At 50.4% G+C, this 19296-nt stretch overlaps 1 protein-coding gene and 1 long non-coding RNA gene across 3 annotated transcripts; both read right to left on the reverse strand.

Annotated features, from left to right (window-relative positions):
• Positions 1 to 733: 733 nt before the first annotated feature.
• LOC114590073 (H-2 class II histocompatibility antigen, E-S beta chain-like) lies at positions 734 to 15893 on the reverse strand. Of its 2 annotated transcripts, XM_077923392.1 has the most exons (6): positions 15743 to 15891; positions 11729 to 11998; positions 3792 to 4073; positions 3541 to 3651; positions 2632 to 2655; positions 734 to 1835 (listed from the first exon to the last, which is right to left on the reverse strand). In XM_077923392.1, the coding sequence occupies exons 1-6, from the start codon at positions 15840 to 15842 to the stop codon at positions 1822 to 1824; spliced, it is 801 nt and encodes a 266-aa protein (XP_077779518.1). In that variant the 5' UTR covers positions 15843 to 15891; the 3' UTR covers positions 734 to 1821. The 2 variants fall into 2 exon arrangements, with proteins under 2 accessions (XP_077779518.1, XP_077779519.1); XM_077923393.1 differs by lacking the exon at positions 2632 to 2655 and having other exon boundaries at positions 15743 to 15893.
• On the reverse strand, positions 12776 to 13756 carry LOC144326695 (uncharacterized). The gene is made up of 2 exons (XR_013391673.1): positions 13552 to 13756; positions 12776 to 13169 (listed from the first exon to the last, which is right to left on the reverse strand). It is a non-coding gene; the product is annotated as an uncharacterized LOC144326695 (long non-coding RNA).
• Positions 15894 to 19296: the final 3403 nt, after the last annotated feature.

Consider the following 19296-nt stretch of genomic DNA (forward strand, 5'->3'; position numbering starts at 1 on the left):
GCACTTTTCTCCGAGAGCTTCGTGTCTTGTTTTTTAATCAGGGTCCAGTCCTTCCTTTGGCCACAGAACACAACAAGAGGGCTGATCCTTAAGATCACAAAAGAGCAGGATTATTTACAGAGAAATTAACAAACTACTCTCCCTGAGGAGATAAAGTCAGCAGGGTGAGGGTGGGGAGCAGGGACTCTCTCCGAAAGCGGGACTCATCCTCCGTGTCACAGGGCTGTGGGGAGAAGCTTTAAATAAATATATTTGGCCATTTAGCATTTTATGGAATTGTAGAATTGGAGGGGACCCCAAGGTCATCTAGCCCAACCTCCTGCAATGAGAAATCTCAAGGATCAGGATCCCCATCTGGGCTTGAAGGACCAGTCCTGGCAGTCTGACAAGATCCATGGCTGTTTTCAGACACAGCTCAGGCTCCTCCAGGGAGATTCAAGGCGCAAATTCTCTAGCAGAGAGGTGCAAAGAAGGAATCAGGTTGCCATAACTTGCAATCAACAAGCGGAAAGGGAAACAGAAAAAGAAACTTTCCCCAAATGACAAGCAAGCAACAGAGGTGGGGGAGGGGTGGACACTCGTTCTTGATCTGTGACTCCTTCCACCCACCTTCCAAGGAGGTTTCCACCCTCTGAGCATGGACAGAGGGCAACTGGCAGGAAGAACAGAGCTTCTCCATGTTACCGGAAAATCCGAGGGCTCCCTTGGACAAACAAGACACCAACCAGAGCAATTTAGAAGCAAATCAGCAGCCTGTAGGCTTGGTCTTTATTGAAGAAAGACTGTTGCGACAGGACTCCCACCGCCCACAAGGTGAAGCAAGATGGAAGCCCAGAACAAAAGAAGACCCCAACTTTTATTAGCTCCTAATCCCCTAAGTTACACCCCTAGAAATACATCATATTTACATCATGACTATATTAAGAACAGGAGGAGTCAGGGGAGGGATTGCACAGGTAATCTGAGTATCCTGACACCTGGCCGGAGCCCCCCTCCATTCCTCCCCATGAGTCATTTTCAGAAAACAAAGGGAAAGGCGCAGTTTCCTGCCCCCTGAGGGGAATCCGGTCACGGCCCCTTTGTCATAGTCTGTGTTGAATACACAAGTGTATGCAGTTCGTTGTGTCTTTGATAGTCTTTCGTCTGAGCCCATCAAGATGACTATCTAGGTTGCTATGTCAACTGGGAAGGGCTGCAGAGTACGTGCCTGCTCGGTCAAGGGATTATGGCCGACTGGTATCAGGCCACTTTCATAATCCTTGTTATGTGAAGCAGAATAAAAGTGGTCCGGTGAAAATCCGATATATGGCAGATTTATGGTGAATTTATGAAGAATACTGTCATTGAAGTTCAAAGCACTTTCGCCTTTCCAGAAGCGGTTCGCAACATTTTGATTAAATCAGTCACGGTCAATTGAACTCGGAAACTTTGTATTAAAAGACTGTCAAAGACAGAGAAGCGAGCTCCTGCTGCCTGCAGTACCTGCGTGGCCGCCACAAGAGGCGCTGTTCGGTAACACTGATTGGCTGAAATGGCAGCCGATTGACCCGGAGTTCAGGCAGCCGGTCTACCCATAATAAAGATAGGACGAGGTGGAGCGTTGCAGGAAAATACATGAAAATAAAAGGGTAATACGCGGAGCTAGCGCTTCCTTATTTACGGAAGGCTTTCATTGGGGGGGTGATGCCCCTCTAGAAGGGGCATCTCCAGGCTCGGGAGGTGGGAGGTGTGTGTGTGGTGCTTGTGCATTACGATGTAATGAAGGGGGGGGGGGGTCTCCTGCTACATCCACATGCCAGGATCCTGATGGAGCAGCGAAGTCTAACTGATGAGTCCTGCAGGCAGAGAAGAGAGAGACAAGCCCATCACTGTGGGGTGAGGAATGGGGAGAAAGGGGCAGAAGAATCCCTGGCAAGATTGGGGGGGGGGGATACTCCATAGAGCGGCCATCAGATATTGTGAACTACAATTCCCATCGCCACCAGTTATGGGCCTGGCAGGGGGGGCTCTGAGGAGGGAAGGAGGCAGAGGGAGGGAGACTTGGCTGGCTTTGGCAGTGGAGAAGAGGAGCTTCAGAAGAGACCAAGGAGATCTGTCTAGACCACAGACCCTGGAGCAAATGTGGCCCCCAGGCCTCTCTTTCTGGCCCTCATGGCTCTCTCCAGACACTCCTCCTGTCCCCGCTTTGAACCCTCCAGGAGTGATTCCACCTCCCTTGAACTCTGAAGATGCCCCTTGCTTGCCTGGACCAAGAACAGAGAGGGGCAGAAAGTAATCCACTCAGCAATACGGAAATTGAGGGGATGCAGCCTTTGGAGCGAAAGAGGACCCCCCCCCCCGGAATAGATGCCCTGCAATGGGCAGAAGAGCTTTGTTCCCCAAGGGCCAAACACCAGCCCTGGTCTCCCCACTTGGCCTTGAACTTTGCTTGACTGTCTCCCAGGTGGGCATTCCCCTGGAGACCCCCTTCCAGGACATGATATTGGAGTGTGTGCCTCAGGGGATGGATTTGTCCATAGAAATCCCCTCCCCTCTGTTCTACAAGGAAGCCATGGCGGGGGCACCGCAAGCAGCCAGGAGAAGGGGGTTGGGGGAGGAGGAGGAGGATGGAAGAGCAGAGAGGAAAGTTACCTGCAGGCTGAGGAACAGCTTGCCCTGGGAGAGAGAGAAAAGAATAGAAAGATTCAGTCAGCACCAGATATCCCCATAAATAGCTTTTCTGGGAACACCCCCCCCCCCAAGATCAAGATGACACACTCCAGGCACAGCTAGGAACTTTCCCCCCTCGTTCTGTCCTATGGACTTTGAGGGGTGAAAGAAAAGTCTTTGTAGGAAATAAATATTTCCTTCCCAATACAGAAAGGACCCTGGGGAAAAAACTCGCCAACTAATTTCTTTCCCATTACCCAATGCCCCCACCCACAAACCCTCCCATATTCCTTCGGCTGCCTCTTTTTGGGGGGCTCTGCATTGGCCAGTTGTTCATTCTGGGATTTATTTCAGGCACCCAAGGGAGATGACTGTAAGTGTCTCAAAGGCCCTTCGCTCAGCAGGGAGAGAGAGCCTTTGAATTATTATTTTTTATTTATTTATTTATTTATTTATTTCCCGCCCATCTGGCTGGGCTTCCCCAGCCACTCTGGGCAGCTTCCAACAAAATATTAAAATACAGTAATGCATCAAACATTAAAAGCTTCCCTAAACAGGGCTGCCTTCAGATGAATTCAGATGAAAAGTGCTGGGACCAGGAAGCTGCAAAACATGTGTCCTTACTCTGCTCAAAAGCTTCAGAGTCAGAGATGCTTTCGAATTTCTCCCTCATATGAGGGATAGGAGGATTAGTTCTTCATCTACAGATTTAAACCTCAGACCATCTCCATAAGAGCTGAGGCTCCATTGGAGACACCAAGAGGGACCTCCTAGGAGTGGAGAAGGAACAGAACCCTCTCCAGAGCCTCTGCCTAAGAACAGGAGGGGAGCCTGGAGCTCAATCCAGCCCCACACCCAACCCTCCCTCTCCCCCTGGCACCCCATCCTCACCTTTCTTGTTCTTCAGGTAAAGGGCGAGTCCAGTGGCCCCAAAGACCAGCCCCAGCACAATCCCCACAATCCCCGTCCACATCTTGCTCCTGGCAGAGTCCGACTGTGGCTCTGAAGGAAGAAAAAGCCATGGGTGAGCAAAGGCAGGCCTGGGATCAGCCCCCTGAGGTGGCAGCAACCCACATAGCCCCCCAGAAATGTCCCCCACTCCCTTGGGCAGTAGGTGGGTCGGGGCTGGGAAGGCGTCCTACCCCATTTCACCGTGATGGGTCCTTCGAAGCTGGCGTGCTCCACCTGGCAGGTGTAGACATCTCCACGTTCTGGCTTTGTCTCCAGCATCACCTCAATATGGAAGGTCCAGTCCCCGTTCCGGATGAGGTCCGTGGTCCACACTTTGGGCTCCTCCTTCCCGTTCCTGAACCACTTGATCTCGATCCCCGCAGGGAAGAAGCGGTTCACGGTGCAAATCAGCAGAGTGTTGTGTGGTGAAGATTCAATGTTGTCTGTGGGGGTGATCTTCACCTTGGGCTGGACTGTGGGAGGAAGGCAAGGGAGATGTGGAAGGAAGTTCAGAGATTTTTGCAGGGAGGGACTTGGAGGCTTCAAGGGAGGGAGGGAGAGGCTGTCAGGTTTGGAACTTAACAGGTTAAGAAGTTCCCAGGATGCCTCAATATTCTGACGTCAGCTGTAGAAGCTGGGAGGAGTTTGGGAGGAGTTTCTTCTTCCCCTCTGGTCTTTGAGGGAGAAGGTCGCAGTTTTTCCTAATGGCGGCAAGGAGCCCAGGAGATCCCTGGGGGAAAATCGGAATAAAGAACTGAAAAGGACAAACCTGGCTGCGTGTGTTTGTCTGGAAGCTAAGTGAAAGGACGTGACAGTTTTATCACCGCTGTGTTTATCTCTGCTGAGGCGTGACTGAGAGCTACTGAACGACGGAGCTAAGTGGCGCAGCTGAGGGAAGCGCGCCGGACCGGGCTGCCATGCATAGCTAATTGAGGGCCAATAAATCAATTAGCGGGGGTCCCAAATACCAATTTGTCACAGGTTATGGGTAATTACCGCTTGTAAAACTGTCACTGGAAGTGCCGGAATGCGTTTGAAGTCTGCGGTCTAAGGCAGAGCAACGGAGCACGGCAGGAGACGGAGCTGCGGAGCTAAAAGCAGCTGGCTGAAAGACACAGAAAGGTCTGCCTGTGCTGAAAGCTGCTGGGACACAGAGCTAAAAGCAAGAGCAGCTGGAAGATCGTTTCTCCGGACGGGTGCTGGATAAAGCTGGTGAGTACAGCTTGGGGCCCCTTGGGAGAACGGAAGAAGGCAGGCTGCCAGGTCTTGGAGGACATTCCATGCTCACTTTAAGAAGTTGGGCAACCTGGCTGCTGATCTGAAGTCTACTGTTCTGGGTGCCAGGAAGCCAGAGGCCGTTTGGCTAGCTCTCCAGGAAGCTTGTGTAAAGCTGGGGGCGGAAGCAAGGGCCGGGAGATGGCTGCTTCAGAACAGAAGGGACTACTGGCACTGCTGCTGTTGCTGCCAGGTTTGCAAAGTCTAAAAGGGCTGTCTGGGAGTTTGCTGTGAAGCTTAGGCCAGAGCCCTGGAGAAGGAGTACAAAAGCCTAGAGACGGCTGGAGCCCCTGTCCCTGATGCATTAGCCACAAGGAGTGCTGCTGAGCAGGTGGGGGGGGCGGACTTTTCCAAAGGCACGTTCAAAAGTTTTCCACTGTACGTGCTGGAATCAAGTGGAGGTTCAGAGTGGGCGGAGCTGGCAAGGAGTGCTTTTCCGGAAGAAGGAGAAGGAGAAGGAGGCCAGCTGGGAGGAGCCCAAGAGCAGTGTTTTTCCACTGGAGTTCAACATCTGCGTGAGGAGCTTGGAGAGAGGCAAGCTGCTGGGAGCCCTTTACCTACCACTGGGGGTGCAGGAAAGCGTCCTGGGAGCCCTGGGAGCAGTGGGGGGGGGGGGCGGTGAGCAGTAAAAGCACAGAAAAGCCTCTTTTTCCAAAGGCTGCCAAGAGATGTTTGCGTCGGAAGTCAAAGCCTGGGAAACAGGACACAGCTACAGGCTTCAAGGCCAGCCATCTGCTGCAGAGGGAGACACGTGCTGCAGAGTTGTCTGGGAACTCTGAGATAAGTCCGGTCTTCGGAGCAACGCAGGATGTTGCGGTTTCGGACGCTGCCAAGGACAGAGGCAGCAGGACGTTTGTTGCTTCTATGGCAACTGTGAAGAACAGGACACGGTGACACGCTGGGTGTTTTGGTTTCTGCTATCAGGCAGCACCTGATAGGCAAGCCTGCAGGCGGAATGCGGAACTGCAGGGCTGTTTTCAACAGGAACAATTGTTATGTTCACAGACGGAGCACAAAATCAGTCTGTGGTGTGGCTAACGTGTTTTTCTCTCCTTTACAGGAGGAGCAAGAGGTCTACGTTGGGCTGGGACTGAATAGTTGTCGGTTATCTGTATCTGCTCTAACGAAGCAGGGGTTCAAAAATGCTTTGAAAATGATACCTGTTCCATTTTCAGAGGGGGGCGACAACTGGTCACCATGCGAAGAGCAAGAATAATTTCTTTGTTCTGGAGTCACCTCTGGAGGGTGGTGGGAAGGTTCCCAAAGATGTGCAAAAGTTGCACAGGTGCACAAAGGGTACAGACTCCGGAAATGTGGGAGGTCCCAAGGGTGCAGGGCATGCAAAGGTGCAAGGGTACTTGGTTTTCCCGGGTTTGGGAGGGTAGCCAAGGAAGCTTTTGAGCTTGTTCACACACAGATCTGTCAGGACCCATGAGGTGTGAGAGTCTGGGTGGGGCCAGGTTTGTGCTATCGCTGACAGATGACCACAGCCGGGGGGGCTGGTGTCTCTCAAATCACAGGGGGAGGCGGCGCAACTGATCAAGGATTGGGTTGTGGAGGTGGAACTAAGGTTTTCCACCAAGGTGCAAGGGTTCAAGAGCAACCGAGGGTCACAGTTTACTGGGTCTGCTCTGGAGGAGTTTTTCAAGGAAAAGGGAATACGTCACCAGGTGACGGGTGCAAAGTCTTCTCAAGGGAGAAGGGAGGCTGTTGCTGGATCCGGTGACGGGGATCAGGTCCAGAATCAGGGTTCAATCCCGGTGATGGGGACCAAGTCCAGGGTCAGGGTTCAGGGCAGGTTTGGGCATCTCCAAGGGTTGTGAAAGGAGTGTCCAGGTGTGAGGCTTCATCTCCGGTAATGGAGAAAGCTCACAAACAGGGTGTCAAGTCAGAGGGGGAAGAGTCTGACGGAGAAGACACAACTGCTGGCCTTAAAGGGTCAGTAGGGTATCAGGTCACAGGTGCGGGGAAAAGTGTCGCACAGTGTGATTCTGGGGGTGTTGAAGGGGTTCAACAGGTGCCTGGGAAAGATGCCGGAAAGTGGCTCAAGGCAAGGGGCAAGGTGTTGAACTCAGAGGGTCTCGTCAGAATGGTTTCGGCATAGAGGGGGTGTCAGGTTTGGAACTTAACAGGTTAAGAAGTTCCCAGGATGCCTCAATATTCTGACGTCAGCTGTAGAAGCTGGGAGGAGTTTGGGAGGAGTTTCTTCTTCCCCTCTGGTCTTTGAGGGAGAAGGTCGCAGTTTTTCCTAATGGCGGCAAGGAGCCCAGGAGATCCCTGGGGGGAAATCGGAATAAAGAACTGAAAAGGACAAACCTGGCTGCGTGTGTTTGTCTGGAAGCTAAGTGAAAGGACGTGACAGTTTTATCACCGCTGTGTTTATCTCTGCTGAGGCGTGACTGAGAGCTACTGAACGACGGAGCTAAGTGGCGCAGCTGAGGGAAGCGCGCCGGACCGGGCTGCCATGCATAGCTAATTGAGGGCCAATAAATCAATTAGCGGGGGTCCCAAATACCAATTTGTCACAGAGGCCACAGTTAATGTGGGAGGGGGCTAGCCAGGGTGAAGCCTCTAGAGGGGCGCAACTGAGGCTCCCAGCTTGCAGGGGGGGCCTTTCTCTGTCCGCAGCCCCCCTGTGGCTCTAGAGTCTAAAAGCATCTGCTGAGCACCAGAGTGATGCTAATCTGCAAGGGGAAGCTGGAAAACCTAGAAAAGTATCTCCCATTCCCTTTCCGCCTGTCTGTTTTTGGAACTGAGTGCGAAAGAGAAATCCTGGAGAAGGTTGCTCTCCAAGCAAAGTTGAAATGGGAAAGTCTTATTTTTCTTTCTTTCTTCTTTTGCTTCCCTTAAAGTCTCAGAGATGAATTAGAAGTGGTGAAGAGATCAGAAAATCCCCTCCTGCCCTTTGGGGAGCAGAAGAAGCACTTTGGAGTATTGCTTGCTTGTGTGTTCATTTTGTGCGTTTGTGTGTGTATTTGGATCTCTAGAAGACAACATACGTGTTTACACCACGTGAACACGTAGAGAGGGCACTGCTGCCTACAATCAGCTACAAAAACTGAGTCCTCTTTATACTGAAAATAAAATACCTGCAATGAATGATATGTAATGCTGGCATACGAAGCTCTTTGTATTTATCCCATCCTGTAATTTGGAAGGAAAATGTAGCCAATTCTTTAATTGCAATGGTTCAGCAGCCAGCAATTTTTAAAGAAAACTTGTGGAGTATTTATTCTTTTATTTTATTCTTTAGAGCCTTAAAGTTTAATTTAAATCAAGGAGTAGATCTAGAGACGGTTTGGGACGCGAGTAAAGCCGTTATAAGAGGTTTCTTTTTAAAGGAAAGTTGTGGAGTATTTATTCTTTTATTTTATTCTTTAGAGCCTTAAACTGCCTTTACCACTCAGAAGTCCCATTGAATTCAATGGAGCTTACTCAGAGATAACTGTGTAAAGATTCTGCAGTCTTATACTGCAATCTTAAGCATTTTTACTCAGAAGTATACCACTGAGTTCAGTAGGACTTACTCTCTGGTATAATAATAATAATAATAATAATAATAATAATAATTTTTTATTTATACCCCGCCCTCCCCAGCCAAGGCCGGGCTCAGAGCGGCTTACAAGCAATAATAAAAACAAGTTGAATGATTACAACTTAAAAACAAAATTAAAATACAACATTAAAATATTGAAACATTAAAATATTAAAATGCAGCCTCATCACAGGAGGAGAAAGGAAAAAGAAAAAAAGAGGGGGGATGGAATCAAATTGGCTCCAAGCCAAAGGCCAGGTGAACAACTCTGTCTTACAGGCCCTGCGGAAAGAGATCAGATCCCGCAGGGCCCTGGTCTCATGAGGCAGAGCGTTCCACCAGGCCAGAGCCAGTGTGGAAAAAGCCCCGGCTCTGGTTGAGGCCAATCTAACTTCCTTAGGGCTCGGGACCTCTAAGGTGTTGCTATATATGGACCTTAAGGTCCTCTGTGGGGCATACCAGGAGAGGCGGTCCCGTAGGTACGAGATTCCTAGGCCGTGAAGGGCTTTAAAGGTCAAAAGCAGCACCTTAAATCTGACCCTGTACTCCACCAGGAGCCAGTGCAGCTTGAAAAGCACTGGGTGAATATGCTCCCATGGCAGAGACCCGGTGAGGAGCCTCGCTGCAGCATTCTGCACCCGCTGGAGTTTCTGGGACAGCTTCAAGGGCAGCCCCGCGTAGAGCGAACTACAGTAGTTAAGCCTGGAGATGACCGTCGCATAGATCACTGTGGCCAGGTCAGGGCGGGAAATATAAGGGAAAGGTATGTGCCTGATCATTATCACTGCCAACCTAGCAGTTCAAAAGCACGTCACAGTGCAAGTAGATAAATAGGTACCGCTCCAGCAGGAAGGTAAATGGTGTTTCTGTGCGCTGCTCTGGTTCGCCAGAAGCGGCTTAGTCCTCCTGGCCACATGACCAGGAAGCTGTACACTGGCTCCCTTGGCCAGGAAAGCGAGATGACCTAATGGTCAGAGGTCCCTTTACCTTTACTTATGTGCCTGATCATTATCACAGTTTCTATTATTAATTATTATTATTATTTACAGTCATTATATTCCTTAGAATTCCTCAAATGATCTACTACTCTCTGAGGAGATCTACTTAAGGGTGAATGAAAGCCAGATACGCACACAGACAAATTTACTAGCCCTTTTTATGCCCTTTATGAACAAATGTGTCAAGTTTTGTGCGTGTATGCAAAAACACAAGGGGTGTGTGTGACAAAACTGGGTCTTTGCCTGAGTGACAGAAAGCCTAGTTTAGCCCACCACCCCCCAGGTCAGTCAGTCTAGCCTACGCTCCCACCCCCAACTTCCCACTCCCACCTGTGCCCCCCCCCCATCTACCCAAAGTCAGCCCAGTTTCCCCAGTGTCAGGCTGCGCATTCCGCAAACTGGGGGTTCCTGGGATCCCCCTCGCCTTCCTAGCACACTTTCCATCCTTCTGTCTCATTTCCCACTCCTGGGAATCTCAGGAGTTTGTCCTTCCTTTTTTCCTAGCACACAGGATGATCTTCAGAATTCACTGCACAGTATCCTTAACTTACAGTACAATGGTCTCCTCAGTGTTTCCCAAACTTGGGTTTTTGGTCTATAATTCCCATCCTCCCTGACCATTGATCCTGCTCGCTAGGGATGATGGGAATTGCACAAAAACAGCTGAGGTTCTTGTGCCTTTTAGAGCTGAGAGGAAGGCAGAAATTCAACAGGTTAATCCCTTTTCTCCTGTGGAAATGGAATTATTGGGAAAGCTTCACCTGTCAGACATCTAGGTATGTGTGTGTGTGTGTGTGTGTGAGAGAGAGAGAGAGAGAGAGAGAGAGAATCACCAATTTATTTTTGGGCCCTTCACTCCAACTGAAAAACAGCACATCAATTTGTGTGTGATATAGAGCAGATGTTATGCAAATCCACAACCACCGCCCCCCCAAGTCATTATACTAATTTTCCTTTCAATATACTTTTGATTTAGGGATGATCCCTGGAGAATGTGGGGGGGGGGGGAGCTGGGGGGGAGCCTGGTGGCTGAAAACAGTAATGAGTGGGTGGGAAGGAAATGGACCGTGTTTATAATAATTATTATTTAATCCTGAATGTATGTGATTTTGAGATTAATTTCTAACCCCCCCCCCCAATTTAAACACCCCAATTCCCTGGGAAACCTGGACATATCGTAGCCCTACCTGAATCCTTGTCAAGTGTGCAAGAAACGACATGCTAAGGTGTCACAATTATTAATTGAGTGATGTCCAAATAACAACATATTGTACTTTTAAAATGTTCAGGGTTTCTGCTTGAAATGTGCTCTCTTCTCCCCCTGAAAGGCTGCCTATTCCCCCCCCCCCTTGCAGCCTCCCACTCTAATGGAGTCCAGCGTTGGACTGTGTCCTGGGTTCAAATCCCCCCTGGGCCTTGAGTCTCCTGGGTGTCCCTGGCCAGGCCCTCCCCTCAGCCTGGCCTCCCTCACAGGGCTGTTGTGGGGGTGGAATGAGGAGAGGGAGAACCATAGACAGCACAGGCAGTAAAGGAAGTTTAGGGAAGTTTTTAATGTTTGATGTTCTATTGTGCTTTTAATTTTGTTGGGAGCTGCCCAGAGTGGCTGGGGTATTAATAATAATAATAATAATAATTCATTACTTCTATTATTGTTGTTGTTGTTGTAAATACTGCAATTTTGTGTTGCAAGCTGCCCTCAGACCTACAGGTATACAGTGGGATGCGAATTTAATTAATAATAAATAAATAAAGTAAGAGAGACACCCTCCAGATTGCAATACACGAAATAGTTTGTGACGCTTCCAGGGACACAGAAACTCTGCCAGGAGTGGGGCATCAGGAAAGGCCCCTTTATCTCTTGGGAAAGCGGGAGGGGGCCGGGGGGGGGGAAGTCCCGGGTCCACCCTGTTATGTACTGATGTTCTCACCCTGGGCCAGCAGGGGGATACTGTAGATAGTTATGCAAATGAAGGATCGAAAGTGACGTTCAGTGATTGGATAGTTTGTATGCAAATGAAGGATCGAAAAGTGACGTTCAGTGATTGGATAGTTTGTATGCAAATGAAGGATCGAAAAGTGACGTTCAGTGATTGGATAGTTTTAGAAAGTTGCAACAGTTACAATTGTTCTGGAGCTCTATATAAGCAGGCTGACTGAGCTCCTTTTTGTTCCAGCTTACAAATAAAGAGCTGCTTTGGAAGAATCGCTGTGTCGTCTGATATGTTCGTCCACAACTTAACACACCCCACACTCCCCCTCATTTTGGGTTCTTCCAGGGGGCCCATTTCCCATGACGCCCCCTCCCCCATTCTGGACTCACCGCGCCGGGACTGGGAGAAGGGATCGAAGATCCCGTAGTTGTACCGGCAGTAGGAATCCACGGCGGCCTTCCTGCTCCGCATGAAGTCTTTGTCCTGGTTCCATCTCTTGACTTGGGACTCCGCCAGTTCTACCACAGCCACGAACTTCCCTCGGTCGCTGTCGAAGTACATGAGCTCCTGCCGGTCGAAGAAGTGCCTTTCTAGGTAGCGGATCCGCTGCGTCCCGTTGGAGAAGTGGCACTCGGCCTTCCCCTGGTACAGGAAATGCTCTGCGGGGGGGAGGAGGGAGAATTAAAATTGGAGGGTGGAGACTTCCGGTTTCCAGTTGCCTTTGTTGGGATTCGCAGGATACTGAATAAGTCTGCAGGCTTCAACAGGATGATGCAATACTCTGGGAAGTGCTGGGTCAGAGTGACTCAGCAGGAGTGTGATTAGTGTGATTGGCCTGTTTAACAGTGGGTGAGGTGGTTGTGCTGTAGTGTGGTGGTGCTGTGGTGGTGAGTATTTGTTTGTAGGTACTCTGTATGGACTGGTTTTTTTTTGTTTTTGTTTTTTGTAAATGCCTGTATATAGCTCACATTAAAAAAAGACTGCACTGGAAAAACCTGGAACTCTTAGTGTTTCGCTGAAAGCGCCGTGAGGATTCGCGACAGCCTTGAGGGCGCAGTTCTCACTATAGCAGAGAGTTGCCCCCGCCGGGCAGGAGACAGATGGTCTGTCTCTCTCCCATTCTCTCTCTCTCGTGTCACGTGATCCCATGGCGGGCAAGGAGGAGGGCACCAGAGACTGAGCTGGGAGACCCCCACTTCAGCTCCTCCCAAAGGAAAGGGGGAAATCAGAAGGAAGGCCGTTGTGGAGAGGGAGGCACAACCTCAAAGACCCGGGACCCCATGAGCGTAGCCAGGATTAAGGGAGGGGGGAGAGAGATGTAGCAGGAACCCCCCCCCCACCCCAATCATTCTGCTTGTACAAACTTCACACACACACACTCACACAATACAAACGCCACATTTCTGTTATAAATTCATAGAAAAATCAACCATACATTGGATTTGCACTGTTCCATTTTTATTTTACTCCATATGACAAGAACTAACAAAAGGGGAGGGGGGTTTGACCCTGGTCAGCCAAAATCCCTTCACTGTCTCAGCACATCTGCAGGAGCCCTGCCCAGATGATCCCAGACAGAAGACAATCAAGACCACAAAGAACTTGCATATGGGAGTGGATTCAGCATGGACTGAAACAAAGGACAATGATCAGATCTTCCCTCTGGGGGCAGGAAACTGCCAACTCCCCTTTGTCTCCTGGAAGTGACTCATGGGGAGGGGGGAAAGGAGGAACCAGCCAGGTGACAAGATACTCAGGTTACCACCAACTCCTCCCTCAACCCCTCCTTTCTGTAATATATGCATGATGTTTCTGGGGGGTGGGCTTGACCTAAGGTAAAGGTAAAGGTAAAGGTACCCCTGCCCGTACGGGCCAGTCTTGCCAGACTCTAGGGTTGTGCGCCCATCTCACTCAAGAGGCCGGGGGCCAGCGCTGTCCAGAGACACTTCCGGGTCACGTGGCCAGCGTGACATCGCTGCTCTGGCGAGCCAGAGCCGCACACGGAAACGCCGTTTACCTTCCCGCTTGTAAGCGGTCCCTATTTATCTACTTGCACCCGGGGGTGCTTTCGAACTGCTAGGTTGGCAGGCGCTGGGACCGAACGACGGGAGCGCACCCTGCAGCGGGGATTCGAACCGCCGACCTTTCGATTGGCAAGCCCTAGGTGCTGAGGCTTTTACCCACAGCGCCACCTGCGTCCCGTGGGCTTGACCTAGAGGAGGGGAATTTCAAAAGTTTTTATAAGACCTTGCACACTATTTTTCTGGGTCTTTTCCTCTCACCTGCAAGTGAGGGGAGCACCCTGTCGCGACAGTCTTTCTTCAATAAAGACCAGGCCTACAGGCTGCTGATTTGCTTCAATTTGCTCTGGTTGGTGCTTTATTTTTGTCCAAGGGAGCCCTAAGATTTTTCCTGTAACAGAGAGAACCGAGCTATCTGCTTTTGTTTGTTTGTTTCGGGGGGGGGGCAGCTGCTCCCTGCCCCCGATGGCTCCGCCCATGCTTCTCCCAGTTTTTAAAAAAAGTAAACCTCCCTCCCCCGTTTGATTGCCCTCCGGCTGGAAGAGGAAATATTGGGGGTGGGAGAGAGACCAGGAAAAGGGCGAGATGCCGAGGACGGGGGGAGATGCTTCTCTGCTCTGAAGGGGGCTTCACTCCAAAAAAAAACCCCTCCCCTCGAGGAGACCCCTCCCCCCTGGAGAGCCAGTTTCACTTTCGCTTTCCCTCCCAGAGCGCAGGAAGCAACGCCAGTCTACGCAGGAGCCCATTTCATCACCCAGAGGACCCCAAGGCAGGGTGGGCGGGGGGGTGGCTGAGAGAGGGGACCTGCCGCGAGGGGGGGGGGAGTTCAGGGTCCCCGGAGCAAGGACCCATTTGCCCCAGTTTCGCTGCTGCTTTCATGGGCGTAGCCAAGGGGAACAGGGAGGGGCAACTGCCCCCCCCATCAATAAAAACCAAGAAAAATTCATAGCAAACTGAGGTTCTGCCCCTCCCTAACAGAAATCCTGACTACGCACTTGCCTGGGTTTCTTACTATTGAGAAAGAGCAGATGAAAGGTATTTTTATGCCTTATGTGTAGTCCTTTATAGACTTAATAATTGGTTATGGACTAATAATGATGATCATTTTGAGAGGCAGGTGAAGAAGACCTCAGGGCCAGATTCAGCTGCGCTCCCCCCTCCCCGCCCCCCAAAAGTCCCCTAGGGCTGCCTGCCATCAGCTGTCCTGCAGGAAGACTATTTAAGGTGTGAATATTGTGGTTTTATTAAAATTCAATTGACTGTTATTTGCAAGCTGCTGGGGTAGGATTTTAATCCTGAAAGGTGGGATATAATTAATAGCAATAAATAAATGCTCTCTTCTTCCCAGTCCAAGAAGCCTGAGCTGCTCTTTTTCAGAGGGGGGAGTGTTTCCCCTTCCCTCCTGCCCCTTTGCACCCCCCCTGTCCTGGAAGAAGCAAAGAGCCCCCGTGGGGAAACAAGGATTCTTCAACATCAACTTCACTGAACTAAAACATGTTGTTCGGATGCCCGATTATCATCTTCCAAAGTAACTACTCTAGTCCTAACTTAAAAAAGGAAAGTGTAATGCTGGTGGTCAACAAAAGAGGTTAAAAGATTCTCTCAAGGCAAATCTAAAAAAAGTAGCATAAACACTGACAATTGGGAAACACTGGCCTGCAAGCGCTCCAATTGGAGAACAGTCTTTACCGAAGGTGTCATGGGCTTTGAAGACACTCGAACTCAGGACAAAGGGAGAAACATGCTAAGAGGAAGGGACGCTTGACAAACCCTCAAGGGATCAACTCCCGCCCTGAAACCAATGTCCCCCCTGTGGAAGGACGTGGGGATCCAGAATTGGCCTCCACAGTCACCTTACGGACTGACTGCTAAGCTCACAGTCACTTACGGACTGACTGCTCAACTAGAGCCAGGGCCTTCTCGGCCGCGGCTCCAATCTGGTGGAACTCTCTGCCTCATGAGACCAGGGCCCTGCAGGACCTGACATCCTTCCGCAGGGCCTGCAAGACAGAGCTGTTCCACCAGGCCTTTGGTCAGGGCGCAGCCTGACCCCCTCCTCTGGCAATCTGCACAGAATTTTGCTTGATGGTTGCCATTAATTTGATTTTAATTTGATTTAGTTAATTTTATAATGAATGTTTTTAGAATGTTGGACTATTTTGATTGTTGTTAGCCGCCCTGAGCCCAGCTTCGGCTGGGGAGGGCGGGATATAAATAAAATTTATTATTATTATTATTATTATTATTATTATTATTATTATTATTATTATTATTATCATGGAAGACCATCTACGAGGGATCTTCAAAGGAGCCCCACCGATGGGGGTCCCGCTAAGCGGAGTTTCCTCTTCCTTCTCCCCCCATGGCAGAATCTTTGCTCACCTGGAGGCGCCTCCACGCCCAGCCCCTCCGAAGCGGAGACCACCAGCATCCCCAGCAGGAGCCCCCCAAAGGCCAAAGGCGCAGCGCCGGAGCCCCCCATCCTTCTCTCTTCTTCGCCCCCCGAAGACTCCCAAATGGGACTTTCTCCGCTCAGCCCGGGGGAAACTCCTGCCCAAGCCCCGCCCACTCCGCCTCCCCGCCCCGCGAGCGTCCAATCCGCCTCCGAGCCGAGGCAGCGTCATCGGTCGCCAGGCAGGGAACTCCTGGAAAGAGCATTATCAAGGGCTGTCTCTGCTCTCGCTCGACCTGCAAGTTCCTCTTTGCCTTCTCAGCGTCTTCTGATGTCTCCATCGTTGCTGCGTCGCGTGTGAATCAATATCCTCCCCGGAAAACCTTTGGGGGGGGGGGGAATGTAAAGCTTAACAAAAATCTGCCACTTCCATCCAAAACTTTACTCTGGCAGCAAAAGGGGAAATTTCAGACTCAGGCTTCAAAACAGCGAGATGCGCTTTTCTTCCGCTGCGTTTTAAGCCACTAAACCTTCCTTCCTTCATGTATCCGGAAAGAGGACGGAAGTTTCAAGGGGGGAACAACTGTCTGCTGAGGGAGGGGGCTCCCCCCTTCGCCCCCCAGCCTGCATCCCGAGGAGACCTGGCAGCCCCCCAATAAGGAGACCCCCCTCCCCCCAATAAAAGCCCCTCCAGCCCCCAGCTCCCCTGTGCAAAGAACATCCCTGGCTCTGGTGTCTGAGGAGCCCCATGAGGAAACACACGGGGGGGGGGGGAGACAGAGAGGAGCCCCCGTAGCCCCTTCCCTGGAGGAGAACCCTCCCCTCTTGGGGAGATCCAGCCCCCCCCCCAATATTAGCTGCCCTTTCCCTGCTGCTGTTTTCGCTCGGTCTCCGGCTGAGGCTCCTGCCTGGGGATGGTCCCCGTCTCTGGAGGGGCTGCCTGAGCTTCTCCCTCCTGCCCAGGGATCTTATAAAGCGTCAGAGAAAGAGATCCCTGAAAATCAGCTGCCCCCCCCCCCGCCTTCCTTCCTGGCAGCTTCATCCTCTCCCTCAAACCCCCAGAAGTCCCAGGCTAGATTCTGTTTCCAACGCTGCTGCTGCTGCGTTGTCTCAAGTCCAGCCATGAGGAAGGAGAAGAGGAAATACAATTTACATCAAAATCTATTAATTTATCTTGGCGACTTCCCATTGTGGCGTCAGAAATTATTATTGATCCTGTTTTTATATAAAATAACCAGCTATATTCACTTCTGTATAACTGTGCTTGTTTAAATGTCTCTGCTTCTCTGCTGGTGAATCTATCAAGTGTTATGCTAAAGAAAGCTAGTTGGCAGTCCATCAATCTGGTCTTTTGAAGTTGAATCTCTTCCTTTGTCTATTTGGTAAAGGTAAAGGGATCCCTGACCATTAGGTCCAGTCGTGGCCAACTCTAGGATTGTGGCGCTCATCTACTGCCTGAGGGAGCCGGCGTACAGCTTCCGGGTCATGTGGCCAGCATGACTAAGCCGCTTCTGGCGAACCAGAGCAGCGCACGGAAACACTGTTTACCTTCCCGCTGGAGCTGTACCTATTTATCTACTTGCACTTTGACGAGCTTTCGAACTGCTAGGTTGGCAGGAGCAGGGACCGAGCAACAGGAGCTCACCCCGTCGCTTGGATTCGAACCGCCAACCTTCTGATCGGCGAATCCTAGGCTCTGTGGTTTAACCCACAGCGCCACCCGCGTCCCCTGTCTATTTGTTAGGGACTCGTTTGTTGTTGTTGTTGTTTAGTTGTTTAGTCGTGTCCGACTCTTCGTGACCCCATGGACCAGAGCACGCCAGGCACCTCTGTCCTCCACTACCTCCCGCAGTTTGGTCAAACTCATGCTGGTAACCTTGAAAACACTATCCAACCATCTCGTCCTCTGTCGACCCCTTCTCCTTGTGCCCTCCATCTTTCCCAGCATCAGTGTCTTCTCCAGGGAGTCTTCTCTTCTCATGAGGTGGCCAAAGTACTGGAGCCTCAGCTTCATGATCTGTCCTGCCAGTGAGCACTCAGGGCTGATTTCCTTAAGAATGGATAGGTTTGGTCTTCTTGCAGTCCGTGGGACTCTCAAGAGTCTTCTCCAGCACCATAATTCAAAAGCATCAATTCTTCGGCGATCAGCCTTCTTTATGGTCCAGCTCTCACTTCCATACATCACTACTGGGAAAACCATGGCTTTAACTATACGGACCTTTGTTGGCAAGGTGACGTCTCTACTTCTCAAGATGCTGTCTAGGCCTGTCATTGCCCTTCTCCCAAGAAGCAGGCGTCTTTTAATTTCGTGGCTGCTTTCACCATCTGCAGTGATCATGGAGCCCAAGAAAGTAAAATCTCTCACTGCCTCCATTTCTTCCCCTTCTATTTGCCAGGAGGTGATGGGCCCAGTGGCCATGATCTTCGTTTTTTGATGTTGAGCTTCAGACCATATTTTGCGCTCTCCTCTTTCACCCTCATTAAAAGGTTCTTTAATTCCTCCTCACTTTCTGCCATCAAGGTTGTGTCATCTGCATATCTGAGGTTGTTGATATTTCTTCCGGCAATCTTAATTCCAGCTTGGGATTCATCCAGCCCAGCCTTTCGCATGATGTATTCTGCATATAAATTAAATAAGCAGGGAGACAAAATACAGCCTTGTCGTACTCCTTTCCCAATTTTGAACCAATCAGTTGTTCCATATCCAGTTCTAACTGTAGCTTCTTGTCCCACATAAAGATTTCTCAGGAGACAGATGAGGTGATCAGGCACTCCCATTTCTTTAAGAACTTGCCATAGTTTGCTGTGGTCGACACAGTCAAAGGCTTTTGCATAGTCAATGAAGCAGAAGTAGATGTCTTTCTGGAACTCTCTAGCTTTCTCCATAATCCAGCGCATGTTTGCAATTTGGTCTCTGGTTCCTCTGCCTCTTCTTAATCCAGCTTGCACTTCTGGAAGTTCTCGGTCCACATACTGCTTGAGCCTTGCTTGTAGAATTTTAAGCATAACCTTGCTAGCGTGTGAAATGAGTGCAATTGTGCGGTAGTTGGAGCATTCTTTGGCACTGCCCTTCTTTGGGATTGGGATGTAGACTGATCTTCTCCAATCCTCTGGCCACTGCTGAGTTTTCCAAACTTGCTGGCATATTGAGATTGCATCCCAGTACAGCTTTCACCACTCTTTTGTTGACTATGAGGGCCACTCCATTTCTTTTACGGGTTTCTTGCCCACAGTAGTAGATGTGATGGTCACCCGAGCTGAATTCACCCATTCCCATCCATTTTAGTTCACTGATGCCCAGGATGTCAATATTTATTCTTGCCATCTCATTTTTGACCACCTCCAACTTACCCAGGTTCATGGTTCTTACATTCCAGGTTCCTATGCAATATTTTTCTTTACAGCATTGGACTTTCCTTTCGCTTCCAGGCATATCCGCAACTGAGCGTCCTTTCGGCTTTGGCCCAGCCGCTTCATCAGCTCTGGATCTACTTGTACTTGCCCTCCGCTCTTCCCCAGTAGCATGTTGGACGCCTTCCGACCT

This window comes from Podarcis muralis, chromosome 2 (genome assembly GCF_964188315.1).
Source record: "Podarcis muralis chromosome 2, rPodMur119.hap1.1, whole genome shotgun sequence".
Lineage (NCBI taxonomy): Eukaryota > Metazoa > Chordata > Lepidosauria > Squamata > Lacertidae > Podarcis > Podarcis muralis.

Excerpts from the sequence above, each read along its gene's own strand:
- LOC114590073 (XM_077923392.1), bottom strand. The coding sequence starts at position 15,842 with ATGGGGGGCTCCGGCGCTGCGCCTTTGGCCTTTGGGGGGCTCCTGCTG. Across the intron at positions 11,999-15,742 it reads GGGCGTGGAGGCGCCTCCAG|AGCATTTCCTGTACCAGGGG; the intron begins GTGAGCAAAGAT and ends TCCCCCCCGCAG. Across the intron at positions 2,656-3,540 it reads TTACCTGAAGAACAAGAAAG|GGCAAGCTGTTCCTCAGCCT; the intron begins GTGAGGATGGGG and ends TCTCTCTCCCAG.